The 15,928-nt window shown below is 39.8% G+C and overlaps 2 protein-coding genes across 5 annotated transcripts in view; one reads left to right on the top strand and one right to left on the bottom strand.

The window, feature by feature from the left end:
* Window positions 1-2,905: 2,905 nt before the first annotated feature.
* Window positions 2,906-5,023, bottom strand: colec11 (collectin sub-family member 11; the record flags this gene model as incomplete). The annotated part of the gene is made up of 6 exons (XM_080041837.1): window positions 2,906-3,315; window positions 3,816-3,911; window positions 4,042-4,095; window positions 4,198-4,269; window positions 4,706-4,777; window positions 4,891-5,023. The coding sequence occupies 6 exons, from the start codon at window positions 5,021-5,023 to the stop codon at window positions 2,906-2,908; spliced, it is 837 nt and encodes a 278-aa protein (XP_079897963.1).
* A 5,794-nt stretch (window positions 5,024-10,817) lies between these two features.
* The window catches only part of myo6b (myosin VIb), a gene marked incomplete at its 5' end in the record, with an annotated part of 37,945 nt that continues 32,834 nt past the window's right edge, over window positions 10,818-15,928 (top strand). For all 4 annotated transcript variants that reach the window (XM_080043074.1, XM_080043073.1, XM_080043075.1 and 1 more), the window contains 8 exons: window positions 10,818-10,934; window positions 13,489-13,558; window positions 13,663-13,736; window positions 14,225-14,354; window positions 14,802-14,907; window positions 15,167-15,222; window positions 15,340-15,437; window positions 15,548-15,712. In XM_080043074.1, the coding sequence (XP_079899200.1) occupies window positions 10,818-10,934; window positions 13,489-13,558; window positions 13,663-13,736; window positions 14,225-14,354; window positions 14,802-14,907; window positions 15,167-15,222; window positions 15,340-15,437; window positions 15,548-15,712 (816 nt within the window). The remainder of the gene's footprint in view (window positions 10,935-13,488; window positions 13,559-13,662; window positions 13,737-14,224; window positions 14,355-14,801; window positions 14,908-15,166; window positions 15,223-15,339; window positions 15,438-15,547; window positions 15,713-15,928) is intronic.

Here is a 15,928-nt window from a genome sequence, read left to right as displayed (position 1 = left end):
ATGAGTGCTGCCAGCACTGGGGATCTACAGTTCATTGAATGCTAACATGTACTGTGACATATTGAAGCAGAGCATGATCCCCTCCCTTCATAAACTGGGCCGCAGGGCAGTACTGCAACATGATAACGACCCCAAACACACCTCCGAACGACCACTGCCTTGCTACAGAAGCTGAGGGTAAAGGTGATGGACTGGCCAAACATGTCTCCAGACCTAAACCATATTGAGCATCTTTGGGGCATCCTCAAACGGGAGATGGAGGAGCGCAAGGTCTCTAATATCCACCAGCTCCTTGATGTCGTCATGAATGAGTGGAAGAGGATTCCAGTGGCAACCTGTGAAGCTCTGAACTCCATGCCCAAGAGGGTTAAGGCAGTGCTGGAAAATAATGGTGGCAACACAAAATATTGACACTTTGGGCCCAATTTGGACATTTTCACATAGGGGTGTACTCACTTTTGTTGCCAGCACTTTAGACATTAATGGCTGTGTCGAGTTATTTTGAGGGGACAGTAAATTTACACTGTTATACAAGCACACTGACAACTTTACATTGTATCAAAGTGTCATTTCTTCAGTGTTGCCCCATGAAAAGATATAATGAAATATTTGAAGTAATGTGTGGGGTGTACTCACTTTTGTGAGATACTGTATGTCTAGCAACTTTAAAAATGATTTTAAAATGTAGGCCCTACACATCCTTCCTCAACTCTTCTAGTGTGTTCTTTGTGGTTTGTTATTCCAAATTGTATTGTTTTTAATTAGCCCTTTTTGTTTATTAAGTTTAAACATCACTAAGTGCAAATTATATTTCCTTGTTGGATATATGAGCGTTAATAGGATGAGATGCAGGTTGTGTTTTTCTCATTTCCATGCACTCTAGCCATATCTCCCATTTGCAGGCCCGTTTTTTTGTCACCACAGATTGTCTGCCAGTCCACTGTTTGACAGATCTGTCCAAATTCTTTACCACAAAGGTAACCAGGAATTGCACCAACAATAGCACCAAATTGGTTTATGCCCGACAACTCCTGGTCAATTAAGTGCATAATTCATCTCAGCATTAATTATTCATTTCTGGCGCAGTGCTTTATTAGGAGAACTAAATCATGCATATTCAAATTCCTCCTCTTAGAGGGACTCAAAAGGGTATCGTCTCAGCTGGGATGCCTATCCTAAAAAAACAATGCCAGCCAGGCCTGTACGACAACTAATATTAATCACACATGTAATCCATAGAGGATTTACAAAGATGAAAATGCCATATTAACCTAAGGTATGTAATGTGTTGTTAATTGTATTCAGTCAACATAAGGCTCTCCTATTCTTACCAGGGGTGATTAATTTCTTATTTTCAGCTCTCTTGTGTTTAGACAATACATTATTTTTAAATAAAAATCATGTCACAGTAAAACTGTCAGTGTTAATTAAACTCAACACAATATGTCCGTGCTTTTTGTCCACATCGTCAGATTTCATTCAACGCAATAATAATAGGCCTATAGAAAAACTCAAATAATTTCCTTAAATCAGCTTGAGAGACTGAGACTGACCAATAGAGAGGCGTGTCTTACATATTTCAGCCTAGGTCCTGCTCACAACATTCAGCTCCAAGAGCCAGCACAACTTTAGGATTAGCAAATACATTAGAATAATACATTCATTTTGTTTAAGATTACACATATTTTGATTTGATTGCAGAGTCCATAGTTTTGCTGTCACACTTATTTGTGTTGGATTGCACAAAGACACAAAATTAACTCCATATTTATTGATGGTGGGCAAGTGTTGGATAGTGGAAAATATAACCATGTTTTAACAGTTGTGCCTGCTCTCTAACTTATATACAGTTCATGTTTTTAGTTTGGCAGAAACAACATTAAATATTAATGCAATACCAAATAACGGCTATAAAAACATAATTTAAAACAGAGTTCCAAGCTCGCTTTCATATCATGGATTTGACCTCAGATAGCCACAGTATGTGTCGACAGCTTTTAAATAGGAGAAGATGCGGTTCCAACAGAAGATATTTTACAGTAAGGAAAGTATGAGTACAAATCATAGATAGTATATACAATAGTACAAATAGATAAATGAATTGTGAAGTTTTACAGCTTATATTTTAAGGTCCTGTATTGTATATATTATTACACTGTCATAACTTACCAAAACACTTAAATAGATTGGAGCTATCATTATAGTTATTGGTAAGTCAAAATGTGTCCAGTAAAAGTGGCCTATGGAGCAGCCTCTCACTTTACATCCCTGTATATGAGATTGTTATGTATTGCAGTACATTTTCTGTCCACTAGGCAGAGACTGTCTTACTGCTGTCAGCTCCAGGGCAGTAAAAAAAAGAAAGAAAAACACACACACTGCCTCTCTTTTTTTAATCAGCACTTTACAACAACAGCCGCATAATTTATGGATGTAAAATGAATATTATATTCCATTTCTCTGATTAAAAGCACCCAAGTGGAACCGTAATCTTTCTTTAATTTAATAGTTTATGCACAAACTACAGCCTTCTACATTTGCCTTTCTTAGTTGATGGCACTGTTGCAAACATTGCTCAGTGGATAGTTTGCATAACACGATGAGACTCAACACATTGCCTGGCGTGCTGTTTGAAACACTAATGAATCACAGATTACGAGATTAAGGGTGTTCTTAAAGTAAGTGAAATTCCCACGAAACAACACAAACTTTGAATGTTTTGCAAGTGAAGAAAATAAGTAGCTTATAAGGAAGAGATAAAGTGGAGTATTCATAATAGAAGTTGGCAAACCTTGTAGGCCCTATGCCACTTTGTCATCCTATTTACAGATAGAAGATAAAGGCAAAACAAAACAACATTTGTTCCATTATATTTATCCCAAGTGTCTCTTTAACCTAGACTGACTCAGACACTGTCCTTGTCAAATTCACAAACAAAAAACATGGTAGGGTTGCACGCTACGTCGGTCCACTCTCCAGAGGCAACCATCTCAGCACAGTCCTCGTCGTCGTAGGCGTTGTTGGGCTCCCCTTTCCTCCATTTGCTGAAAGTGCTCATGGGAGAGAGATCCACGTAGGTGAAGTCCCCCTCGCGCTGCAGGTCGTGAATGCCAATGTAGACTCTGTTCAGGCCCGCCTCTGTGATGTAGCGCGCGACGGCAGCGTTGGCTCCCTCATCCTTGGGCATGGCCAGGTGCCCTCCCCTCGTCTGGCAGTAGAGCTCGGCGTCCGAGTAGCGCTTCTCCTCCTTCACCAACAGATACACCTTACTGTCTGTCTCTCTTATGCCAGCAACAGCTGCAGGGGAGGGCAGTGCTGAAAAATGAGCACTTGTATTTCTATAAATTTCACATTGACATGCACCAGCATTTGCAGTTCTGCGAAGATATAATGTGTCAGATGAAGTAGCCAGTAGCTCGGATACAAAAACAGATAATAAAAAAACAGTTAAAGGTGGATTCAGGGATTCTGGAGAATGCTTGTTGTCAAAGTCACTTTTTTTGTCAAAATAATGAATATCTCCTCACCTTTCCGCTACTAACCTACACAGCCTATAGGCTCTGTAAACAGGTATGTTAATAAAGGTCATATAAACAAAGGGGGCCAATCATAGCTAGCAACATGCCTGTTTACAGAGCCTAGGCTGTGTATAAACATCAGATTCATTTTTTTCAGCCCACCAACAATACAGAGAGGCAGCAGACCATGAGGAGATATTCACTTATTATGACAAAATGTATTTAGACAACAAGCGTCCCCCTCAAATCCCTGGCTCCACCTTTAAGTACTCTTTCAAACGAATGCTAGGATCATACCATTTTTAATGAATTTCAGTTCAGAGGAGAGCTGGGCCACAAGGATGTCCATTTCTCCAATCATCTTTCTCATTGGCGTGCACTCACACGGAACACCTGATAAGCCAGAAATGTGGGGGCATTATCAACACGCGGTCAGCTTATTTCTCAAATTCCACCAAAGTGCGTGTGTCTTCTCTTGCGGTAATCGGTCTGACAAACTGAATAACAGCGTGTAATATCTTACCTGGATCTCCAATAGGGCCCCTCTGACCTGTTTCCCCCAAGTCTCCCTTTAACCCTGAGATAGGAAATGTAGTTATTAATAGAAAATATACTAGAAATATACTGTATACTTAATTTATTCGTAAAAGTGATGTAGATTGATGCGTTTCTGAAATACCTTTCATTCCACTCGGTCCCACTTTTCCAAACCGCCCCATTATTCCTTTTTGACCTTTAAGCCCAGGTTGACCTGAAATGTGTATGACAGAAAAAACATTTGACTATACAATCCATTTAAAAAGCCATGTACGTCTATTGTGATAGACAACGCCCTAAAAGAAAAGCACAATTTAAAGTTAATAAAACTGATAACAGAAATTCTGAAAAAACACCTTCCACTAAGGTACATAAACTAAATTGCTGAGTCTGTGTAATCTCCTTTGAAAAAACTATGTGGACACCCGTCACTCCTCATTAAAGCTCTTCAGTAAACACTTGTCCACAGCAGTGGATTCTTCAAATAAGTTCTCTCCCCCGAATGTAAACACACACTCTGGATGGCCTGGCGTTGATGTAACAGCACATTATCAGCTCAAGCCCAGATTTTTTTTTTTTTTTTTTTTTCAATTTAGTGGTAGTGTTGAAAATATTTGGAGATACGGTTTGAGTGTGTGAAAACTATGTACCTATTTCTCCAGGGGGGCCGACTCTTCCTGGTCGCCCCGGTGCTCCTTTTAGTCCTTTCTCTCCTGGTTCTCCTTTTGCAGAAAAAGAGAAAATAAAAAATAAAAAATAAATAATAATAAATAAATAAATTCTACAAAGACAGATTTCTGTTAAATGTTAAAAAAAACGATGCAGAACAGCCTGCCTTTGAGTCCAGGGACCAGGATCTGAACGGTGCAGGACTCCTCTGCCGAGTGCTGTCCATACGATGTCTGCAGTGTCAGCAAACTCAGCACAGACACAAGTATCATGGACAAAAAAGGCTTCTCTCCTATCATCCTTTACATGGGCTGGTTTGTGGGCTACACTGGTGAAACAAGAGGGATTAAGAAAAAATAGACAGAAAAACTATAGAGTGACATTGGTTATGAACCTGAGACCATGCAATCAGATGTAAAAGCTTGTTTAGGAAGCAAAACAGTAATTCCCCCAATTTAATTACACAACATATCACTGTAAAGTCATTATCCATTACATCCAGTTTGTGAAAAGGGAACATGTTAATACTAAGCTATACTTGCAGCATTTGTTTTACACATATAGACCCAAAGAGAGCATGCTGTATTGTTTGAAGCCATAGACACAAGAAGTAAGTCAAGTAGTAATTTGAAACCAAAGAACACATATCTTTCACATGAATCAATACTATAAGTAGTATCTACTCACATTTACTTAAACCAAAGACAAATTCACTTTTTTGTTTGCTTTTAACTTGGCTACACGTTTTTACGGAATGAATACAACCCCAGAGACAAAAGACAGCTAACACAGGATTTACAATGTAGCGATTACAAAAACAACATGACCTACCTGTAGAGATATCTCCAGACTGAAGTAGAGAAACACTGCCAGCTTGTATAGGCTTGCAGGAGCTTTGAACACTGGTGGTCCGACAGAAACATTTCATGTTGCTCCACAGGCACCACAGAATGTGTGTGATAAGTCATTCATAAACAGTTTGCAGATAAAGTCCAAAGCAGCTGGGGCCCAACAGATAATTGGCTGGGAAAGTAGTGCAGTGATTGACAGCGGAGGGGCCCGATAAATACACTGATACACAGATATTTACAAAAGAAACCTTCTGAGATTTGGTTACCCACCCTGGACTTACAATGCCATAGCTGTAGTATTGCTTAAACCATGAATAAAAGAACATTTTATGATGTGTTTTGGGACACTGACTAATGCTTTTTACTAAGGCTAAATTATGTGCGATTACCAGTTTTCCTGATGTGGTCTATGTAACATGATTACAAACAACTTTACTAGCTATGGTCATTTTCACTATGTATCGTAAAATGCACAATACTTTTTTTATATACAAGAGTCAATCCGAGTTCAGTTTTTAAGATTATTTTCTTAACCTGAATGTTGCTTCTACAGCATTTCTGGAACTATCATTTTCTCAGTAGTGCAACTCTCTAGTCTAGTGCGTCCAATCTCTTCTCTTTACTCTTCTCTGCCTTCTTGGAAACAAGTTAATTGCATGGTTTGGGGTTCGGCTTCAGGTTTACAGATCATGCATGTCCCCTTTGTAACCACCTGAGGGAGCCATTGTCCACGCAAGTGCAGTAGGTTTACAGATTATTGCCACACACAAACTCCTTACTTGGTCTGTATACACTTCACCTTTTTTTTATCTCACAAAACACATGATCTTAATTCCGAAGTGAAATGCTAATATTTACAAGTATTTATGAAAAGTGAAAAAGGATGAATAAAAAAAAAAGAATGTGTATGGTGAATAATAGGTAGGCCTATTCATAATTGTACAAGGTAGTTGTTTGGAGACTAGATGTTCAGTCGCGTCCCAACACAAAATGTCACCATTTGATAGTCCCAAGTGGTGCTTACTTAGTTATGCATTATTTAGGATGTCATACAAATACTAATTTGGACTTTAAACTTCTGAACCAAATGTGTCATATTAGAGTTCACATGCTGTCATCTAGAGTCAGTAACCAGATATGGACCAATACAAGAGTATCAGCTATCCTAATTAGATTTACAAACCCAGTGGTGGCTTTCAATGGTGGATTAGATGTCTCCTTCAAAAATCCCCCTAAAAGTTTTGGATTACCTGCCTCTGAAATATTCATGACTCAAGGCAACATTCGCTGTCTTTTCACTACACAGGCCTGTGAAGTATACCTGCAGCCAGGCCTTGCTTATACCCTTTATAAGTTTGTTTTTATTCAACAAAAATGACTTAGCCTACATGATATGAGTAGCCAGTTCAATTAGCCTACATGATCATCAATTTGGCATATGAAAAATTATTCATGTTACGACAAAGTCACGGGCATGTCACAGCTTTGTGTAGGCCTAGTCCTACGCTCGATAACATAATAACTTTCTAAATTTTTACCCTTTCTCCTCTGCCTTTACGACCAGGTTTTCAGTTGTTTTACGCTAAAACAAGGCGGGCAAAACCCACCTAACACGGGGTTTTACTATACGAGCAGCATCTCAAAGCACCTTCTGTTGTGAACAGTCGCAGTGACGTCACCTGTCTTCACCGGCGCGCGAGCACAGCCTGTCATCCAGACAGCCAGATCAGCTTTTCCGATGCGTCCTGCGCTAGAGAGGAAGACCGAGGAAAGTTGGACTACTGCTACTACAACCACACATCCCGTATGAGGGATTTCAAACTCTCGCCTGTCTCCCTGAGCGTCCTTTTGACTGTCTGAAACCAGTCGTAAGTGTTTATCTTAACTTTTTAACTTTTCAGCGAATAACCGGGTTCAGAAAAAAGTCTCGAGGAGGTCTCACAATAGCCTCAACATATGTATGGAATTTGCATTTGCGTAGTCTAAGTCTGCTGTGTATGCAAACAAGCTATTTTATTTTATAAGAAGCCTTGCCTGCATTTTAGTGGTGTTTTTTACTGCCAGACTTAAAATAACGTTCTGTTAAGTTATCATCATAGAAACATAGTTTTCATTAGCTGTAGGCCTATATGTCTTCTCATATCTCTGATTCTTTATAACCTCATAAACAGGGTTAACATAAGGCTTATTTATTTTATATATTTGTTCACTCATCAGTTGTGTGCTTAATTCTACCATTTTGAAATCCACACCTCAGCCAAGTCGTCCCGTTAAATCAAAAATCTATCATGGCTGGCCATATCTGACCCGTCTGTAGCCTACATCTATCTCTCTTGGTGCCTTGGGTCAATATCAAATGTGTTTTCCATGTCTCCCTCTTTGCCTGGTAGAGAACAGGAAACAAGAGGCAGGAAACAAGAGGCGTGCTTGTGTCCTGCCTTAACTCTGAGCCGGTGTCCCTGTGTGTGTGTGTGTGTGTGTGTGTGTGTGTGTGTGTGTGTGTGTGTGTGTGTGTGTGTGTGTGTGTGTGTGTGTGTGTGTGTGTGTGTGTGTGTGTGTGTGTGTGTGTGTGTGTGTGTGTGTGTGTGTTCCTACTCTCTGTATTCAACGTGTCCCTGTATTTCATGGGAAACGTGTCACCGTTCTGATAGCAACCGATTACTGCCTTACTTGTTGTGCTTGGCATTCACCACTTGATGCATCTCACCTCCCTGTCTGGATTAGGGTCAAACACTAAGAGGATTTGGGTCTGCCAAGTCAAAGTTACTCATGAGGGAACTCATTGCTTGTAGAACGTTAACAGTGAAGGCCATCTCTCCCTAAGTGATAAACCAGATTGTTTGAAGGTTTTACTTTGACATTCACAAAGCTCTTGTTACATTGCACAGCGCTTTGTATCGTTAAGACAGAGGTGTTGTCTTGTATGTTACTGGAGTTTGCAGAAGAGTAACGTAGCCCTTTTGCATGGATTCATTATAGCAAGATGTGTGTAGTCATGCAGACTTTTGTTGGTCATGTAGTTTTGAACTGAGCATATTTCCTGCGTGTGGACATACTATAATTAAACGTGAACTGTGTGAAAGCTTTGGTGTTATCAGTCATTTCAGGGACTACAGGTGAAAATGAGCCTGCATGGCTAAATCTGGCACATTTACATGTTGAACTTTGGTGCTCATGTTTATCAATGTGTGCTGTCCCTTCTAAATAAATACATCTAAAAATGTGAGGAGTACTCCCCCCACTCTACCACCCCACCCCTAGCCTTCATCTCGCAAGGTTGAAGATAAAACAGTGGGAAAATAATCTATATCCTCCCTCCTTCTGGTGCATTTTCTTAATCTCTTGAGTTTAAATGTTTTGTCAATTCACAACAAGTAACAACCCTACTTTCAGTGTTTAATTATCAAATCATCCCTGCAGTTCTGTAAATGGCGTCTAGGTAGTGTGTACACAGAGTCTTAGTTTCTAACAATATAGGGCCCTTTCACATGTTGTACTCCAGTTCTAGTGGATGTTGTTGAACCAGATTTGTGTATTTTTTGGTTTGCATCAGTCGTTTGCATCCTGTCAAGTCTGAAGACAATCCATTGGCTCCACTGCTCTCTAGTATCTTATTTAATCAGATGTTGTTATAATGAATCCAACATGTTGTTTTTGCTTGATAATGCAGCAGTTTAACTCTGACTGCTATCACCTTGCTACTTTGAGCAGTGCATTAACATGCAGTGATCTACCTTTTGTAAAGGGTTGACTAGTCTTGCGAAGACGGTTGTTTTCGTAACACTGAGTGGTCAAATACTCAAAATAGCCTTTCATTTTATTGTTTATTGTCAAACTGAAGAATTAATGTTGCGGCCAAAATCACAAATATTTGTGTACTATGTGTACAATAGTGCAGGATTGTTGTTGTCTTACTTCATCTAGATCCCAAAGACAGAAAAGCGATAGAGATGGTCACTACAGGTTACCATCTCCAGTCTTCATCCACCACTTTGCTGATTCGATGTACAGTACCTGTTGAACTGGCTGCATCAGCAGTTTCCAGCACCTATCCTTTCTGACATTTGACCCCAATCCCTGAAGTTAATTGGATAATCAAGCACAACGTCAGCATTTATTGCAACCTCAGCAATTGTAGAATTAACTGTGAAGAACCACCGCTTTATGAAACGCCTGCCAAAACACAGCTTTCATATTTGTCTGAAGATGCTATGCTGAGATTGTAAGCACAACATTCAGGCAGGAATGATCCACTTAGTTGCACATCGCGTCTGCCAGCGTTCAACTGCTGCTTTCAATTACTCAAATAAGAGTAAAGTTTTACAATTTGAATATGCAGTGCTGTGCGATTTGGCAAAATCAACAGTGCCTAGAAAATGCTAGCTCTTTGTTAGACTTCCAACTTCTGCGCCAATTTCTGATTATTTAAAATGACCTACACTCAACTTTAGGCTTAATAAAATGGCTTATTGGGATTGACATTGCATAACCGTATATGTCAGTATGCAGGAAGAGCTATACAAATATAATAACACGTTTGTTACTTTGTTACCAGTGGCCTATGTGCAAACTGGAGCGTATGGCTCTCGAGGAAGGGTTATCCTCACTAATGATTGCAAAGGAATCCCTCAGGGGGCAACTGCACTCATGTTCAAGTGGAAATCATCTTTTAGAAGAACAGTAGATGGAATAACATGTTAATGGAAAGTGACGCAGACAGCATCAGTGTGTTACATCCCTCATCATTTGCATCTTTGTTTGTGTGTTATTCATTTCTTTCAGTCATAAGTATAGCTACTCTGATTTTAGTTTCCATATCGAGTTAAAGATAGATTTACTGACAAAATGTTATTGTAGAAAGACGATTTCTAGGAAATGTAAGACTGCAGGAGCTCAAAGCAAAAGAACAGTGACACGAGAAATTATTCTCACATGTGTTTTCTCAGTAATTACATTAGTTGATGGTAACAACTTGTGCTTGTCAGCTGTAAAAAAAAAAGGTGTAATACATATTGTATTGTGTAGTTATACAAGGCTCGGGGACCAGGCACTGGGACCAGCTTAGAGGCCAAATTCAAGTTTGTTTGAAGTACTTTAGTAAAATAGAAATGCAAAACTGTGTAGGGTGTACTATATAAACATACCTATTTTAAGACACGTGTGCTTTTATTTTCTCCTGTTGCCTCTCTTCCCCCTTTCTGTCTCTCCCAGGTTGTGTGTGGGTGCTGACTGGAGGTTAGCCATGGAGGATGGGAAGCCAGTGTGGGCGCCCCACCCCACCGAAGGGTTCCAGCTGGGCACCATCGTTGACATAGGAGCCGACGCGCTCACCATCGAACCACTGAGCCACAGAGGCAAGGTGGGTAACAACAACACGAAAACACAGGCCACATCCACAAAACCCAGATTTCCATTTACAGGCAAAGAAAGTCTGTAGAAAATACTGCAAGTTGTTGTGGGAATTGCACATTCATTTGAGTGGGTCACATAAACTAGGTGTGGTTCGCCTTGATCCCGGGAGGTTTCCGACAACATACCCAAACCATATACACTCATTAGTTAATGTGCAAGACTTAAGTGGTGAATTGCACTGTGCTGTGCAACATGATAAGACATATGTTTTCTGTAATTTGGTCGCAGTCTCTCCAAAGTGCGATTGCAGGTAGAAAGGCGTTAGCACAACAATGTGTAATATGTGAGAAACATGAGAGACCACATGTACAGAGCCATGAATAAGTAAAGAGAGCAGCAGCAGGTGCGCTGATAGTGTTGCCTGGAGGGAGAGCTGCTCGTTAGGAGGTAAAGGCCACCTGTTACACCTGAGCCATCACGTGTTCCCCCAGCAAGCAGGCCTAAGATGTTCACAACAGACTCTACTCCCGCCTTTCTGCTTTTGCTTTTGTGTAGTTTGAAGTGCTCTCACCAGAGCAAATGCATAGGACCTTCCTCACCACGGACATTTTGGCTCACACACAGCTGTCTCCAATAACAAAAATCTCTTTTCCATTGGCCTTTGACATAGCACACTTTTCGACTTGTCATATTAGGAAAATCCAGTTGTTACTGATAATATTAGTGACTCTCAATTTCAAGCCAGTGTCAATCATGACAATGCTGCAGTGAGCAAACATGCACAAAACCAGAAACTGAAGCCCCTAGGGAACCCTAAAATGGCAATTGTTGTTTACATCTACTGAGCATGCGCCACCCTCCCTCAAGAAGACGCTCTATGTGCTCACAAGGTTCTTCTATGGTGTCTAATGTGACAAATAATTATCTCTATACCTACTGGCCTGGCTTGATTACGTCAGCGGTTTCAAACATTGACATGAGGACATGGCATAAATGTAATTCAGCCGTCATACATTTTATTTTATAAACCTTAACTATACCAGTGAACAATACCAGGGTCATGGTACTTGAACAGCTAAATGTAATGCAGTTATTATTGTAAAATATTTAAATCTGTGTTTGATCTCAATGGTCAAGTAAGTATGAATTCTTTGCAACGCAGAAAATACCTACTGTTAATACAATATATTGGCAATGTAGTCAGAATGCATTGTGTTTGTATTAGTATAAGCGTTTTTGAAAATGATTTTGAAACTTTAAAAAATGAAGGTAAAGAACAGAGGCTGTAGTTCATTCTATAGTCAAGACGTCACCAGTTACAAGATACCTGCTCATTTGAAGTGGCATGGGAAATGAAGAACTACCCAACTGAAAGATCATATTATCATTCTGCACCACAGTAAATTACACATGAAGACAAATATTTAAAGTTGTACTACACTTAAATGACTTTGAAGTGAACCTCATTGTGATTGGCTGTGAACTTTGAATGATCATGACCATTATTGCGATGCATAAACTCTTTCCCATTCACTGAGGGTATGAATGAGTGTCTTTGTTTTTACTGCAGTGTAGAGCTCATTAGTGTCTCAGCTCAGTACATGTCCCTCGGCCTGGCTGCCTCTTCTTCTTTGTCAATTTCATTGGTTAGACATCTCTCACATGGTTATTTGTGTGGACAGGCATGTCCAGTTGGAGCCAAGGTTCTGTATCAGGCTGGCACACAAAGCAGTTCTGTTTGCAGTAATACACAATGCATCATACCAAAGACTGGGTCACACCGACACACACTCATGCAATCATAGTGATGTAGGGAGTTCAATGAATATGTAAAAGGAGAAAGAAAAGTGTTGATTATGTTATCAAATACTGTAGGGAATGACCAGACACAGTAATGGGTCTGCTTTAATGATGTCACTTATTCCGATTTCCTGATTATAGGCGCACCAACACTAGATTCCCAGGGCCTGTTCAAATTTGGGATATCGAGTTTGCTTGTTTTGTAATAATACAGAGACTTGATTGGTTCGAAAAAAGATCAGCACAGAGCACCATCATCATCCTTTCTAACACACATGCGCCACATACACCTGCTTAACTCTCTCAGGTGTTCGGATCCGGTTGCGCTCCCACCAAATTATTCATTGCCCCGCCATGTCTGCCCCTTGTTTCTCTCACAGCTGGCTTGTTCCATTGAGTTTATTTCCATTAACCCAGACTGTTAAACAATACACTGCAAAATATCAGTAACTAATTTAGCCTGGGAACATGTGGTACCAAACTTCATTACTGTGATCTTTATGCACGATAAATGTTTCACGTTAATGCGTACTTGCTTAGCTTTTTATGATGTCTAATAAGTCTCCTTACTTTTGGGACGCTAATAAATATTTGGTTTGTGTCATAAGCTTTTCAGGGAACAATAATTAAACAATGAGTAACCTTGTACCACAGTTTCCAGGGCTGAGTACAGACAGTGTCACATGTAGCATGTCAATCTATCCTGGAGATGACATTGCAAAAAAAAATTTACAATTCGAAATACCGTGTTTGTGTTACAGAACTTTCTTGCTCCGATGAGCCAAGTCTTCCCAGCAGAGGACGATGTCAACAAACTAGTGGATGACAACTGTAAGTCAATACACCGTTTTATTCACATTCTACAATCCCTTTTTTGACAAGGTATACTTTAATATGTCTTGTTTGTTTGTTTGTTTTTTGCCCTATGTTTTCAGGTTCCCTCATGTACTTGAATGAAGCCACTCTTCTCAACAATGTCAGAGTGCGGTACAATAAAGACCACATCTATGTATGTTTTCTTTCTTCTTTTTTACAAAGCTGCTGTAGCACAAGTGTAAACCCTTTGTATTTATGTTCTCTTACAATAGCTTATAGTCACTACTATCCAGTTGCATGATCCCAAGGAGATACAGTAGCAGGTTGGACAGACAAAGACAGGGTCCCTATCCTTGTTTCCCCTTGGGGGAGAAGTACCAGCTGGTAAAGAGGGAAGGAGAGCTAGAAAAAGGGTCACAAAGTCAGACTGGCAAAACCCAATCCTGATCCCAGTCACTCACTTAGGAAATGAGGGACAGCTGCTAGATGGGAACAGCAAGACAGGGAAACAAGTTAAGGTGTGTCCCAGCAGTCTTCGACGGGCTCATTTTCACTTCCTTTGTTTGTCATTAGTCAATATTTTACATGTATTTTTTTCTATGTATTAACTTTTTGCAATGTATTAACCCTAAAATGCAGTGACTCTCATCAAACTTATATACTTGTTTTCATCTCTCACAGACTTATGTGGCCAATATCTTAATAGCTGTGAATCCTTACTTTGACATCCCCAAACTGTATGGCCCGGACTCAATCAAGTCCTACCGGGGGAAGTCACTGGGAACTCTGCCACCTCATGTATTTGCTATAGGTGAGAGCTCGCACCTTCTCATCACGGTTATGTTACTACACAAAGTTACCTACATGCTAAAGTGAGATTACCTTAAAAAAGAAAAGAAAAAGAATAAGAGAGTGGTATTTGAAACACATTTGAAACTAATGAGAGACTATAAAGGTTTTCTACTAGTGTTCACATTCAAATGTAACCTTATTATCCAAATAGGAAATTGATTTGGTCAGAAGTGGAAATAATACAGTATAGAAAAAAATGGAAAGTCACCTTGTTGTTTTGGGAGAACTGCATGTAAGAGTAAATCAAACATGGCAGATACAAATATGAAACGGCACAATCAATAGCATTTCATTTTCACTGTCATCCTTTCCAAGCAACACTCGTCACATTGTCAATAATTAAGACCACGTAACAACTTAGGTTATGCATAATCTGTTCTTCGATTATAATATTTTTCTTCTTTAGCCGACAAAGCCTACAGGGACATGAAGGTTCTCAAGGTGAGCCAGTCCATCATAGTTTCTGGTGAGTCTGGTGCTGGAAAGACTGAAAACACCAAGTTTGTCCTCAGGTATGAGTCAACATGACATCTTTTTCAGCTACCCATCATATATTTGTTTTAAAGGGCCACTCCAGACAATACAGAAATGAGGGGAACCGTCAAGGGGGTCAATTGTTCAACAAGCAATTAGTACCTCATGGTTTACTTTAAATGGTTGACTGGGTTTAAGTTTGAGTATCTTGTTAAAAGCCTTTTTTTAGTATTCTGATGATTTACTATACATATCAATAAGTGTTAATGTCATCCTAATTTATTTGCGATCATTTAGGTATCTCACCACAACATATGGAAGTGGTCAAGATATTGATGAGAGAATTGTAGAAGGTAATACAATAACCGAACCAAAAAAATACAACCAACGGCTAGTTACAGTCAATACTGTATGTATAGTAATGGTGCAGTGTGATCCTCATTCTGTTTTATTTCCATGTCAAATCTCAGCAAATCCACTTCTTGAGGCCTTTGGAAACGCAAAGACAGTACGGAATAACAACAGCAGTCGCTTTGGGAAGTTTGTGGAAATTCACTTCAATGAGAAGGTAAAAGTAGTTGATCACTGATAATGTTCTAGATTGGCCTTTCATTTACTGTGTGTGATTTTAAAATCTGATTTTTTTTTAAGTCTTGATTCCTTCTGTTGTGTCACTAGAATGCAGTGGTGGGTGGATTTGTGTCCCATTACCTGCTGGAGAAGTCGAGGATCTGCATGCAAAGTAACGAGGAGAGGAACTACCACATCTTCTACAGGCTTTGTGCCGGGGCGTCCGACGACATTAAGAAGAAACTACACCTGGACTCTCCGGACAGCTTCAGGGTCAGTGGGCTTTTCACAAAACAATAAAGTTAGCAGTTGTACGGAATGCCTACTAGATGTCAGATGAGCTTATGTTTAGAGACATCGAAAGGTCTTCCCAAGTGAAAACAGAAATCCCCCTCACGCTGCGAAATATTTTTAACAAGTAGCTCTGTTCGTTAAGATGTTTATCATAGTGTCATTATATCATGTCCCTGAGGTGACGCCCACATCAAC

This window comes from Ammodytes marinus (genome assembly GCF_949987685.1).
Source record: "Ammodytes marinus genome assembly, chromosome: 15".
NCBI classification, from domain to species: Eukaryota; Metazoa; Chordata; class Actinopteri; order Uranoscopiformes; family Ammodytidae; genus Ammodytes; species Ammodytes marinus.
This window is presented reverse-complemented; position numbering and strand designations above follow the sequence as displayed.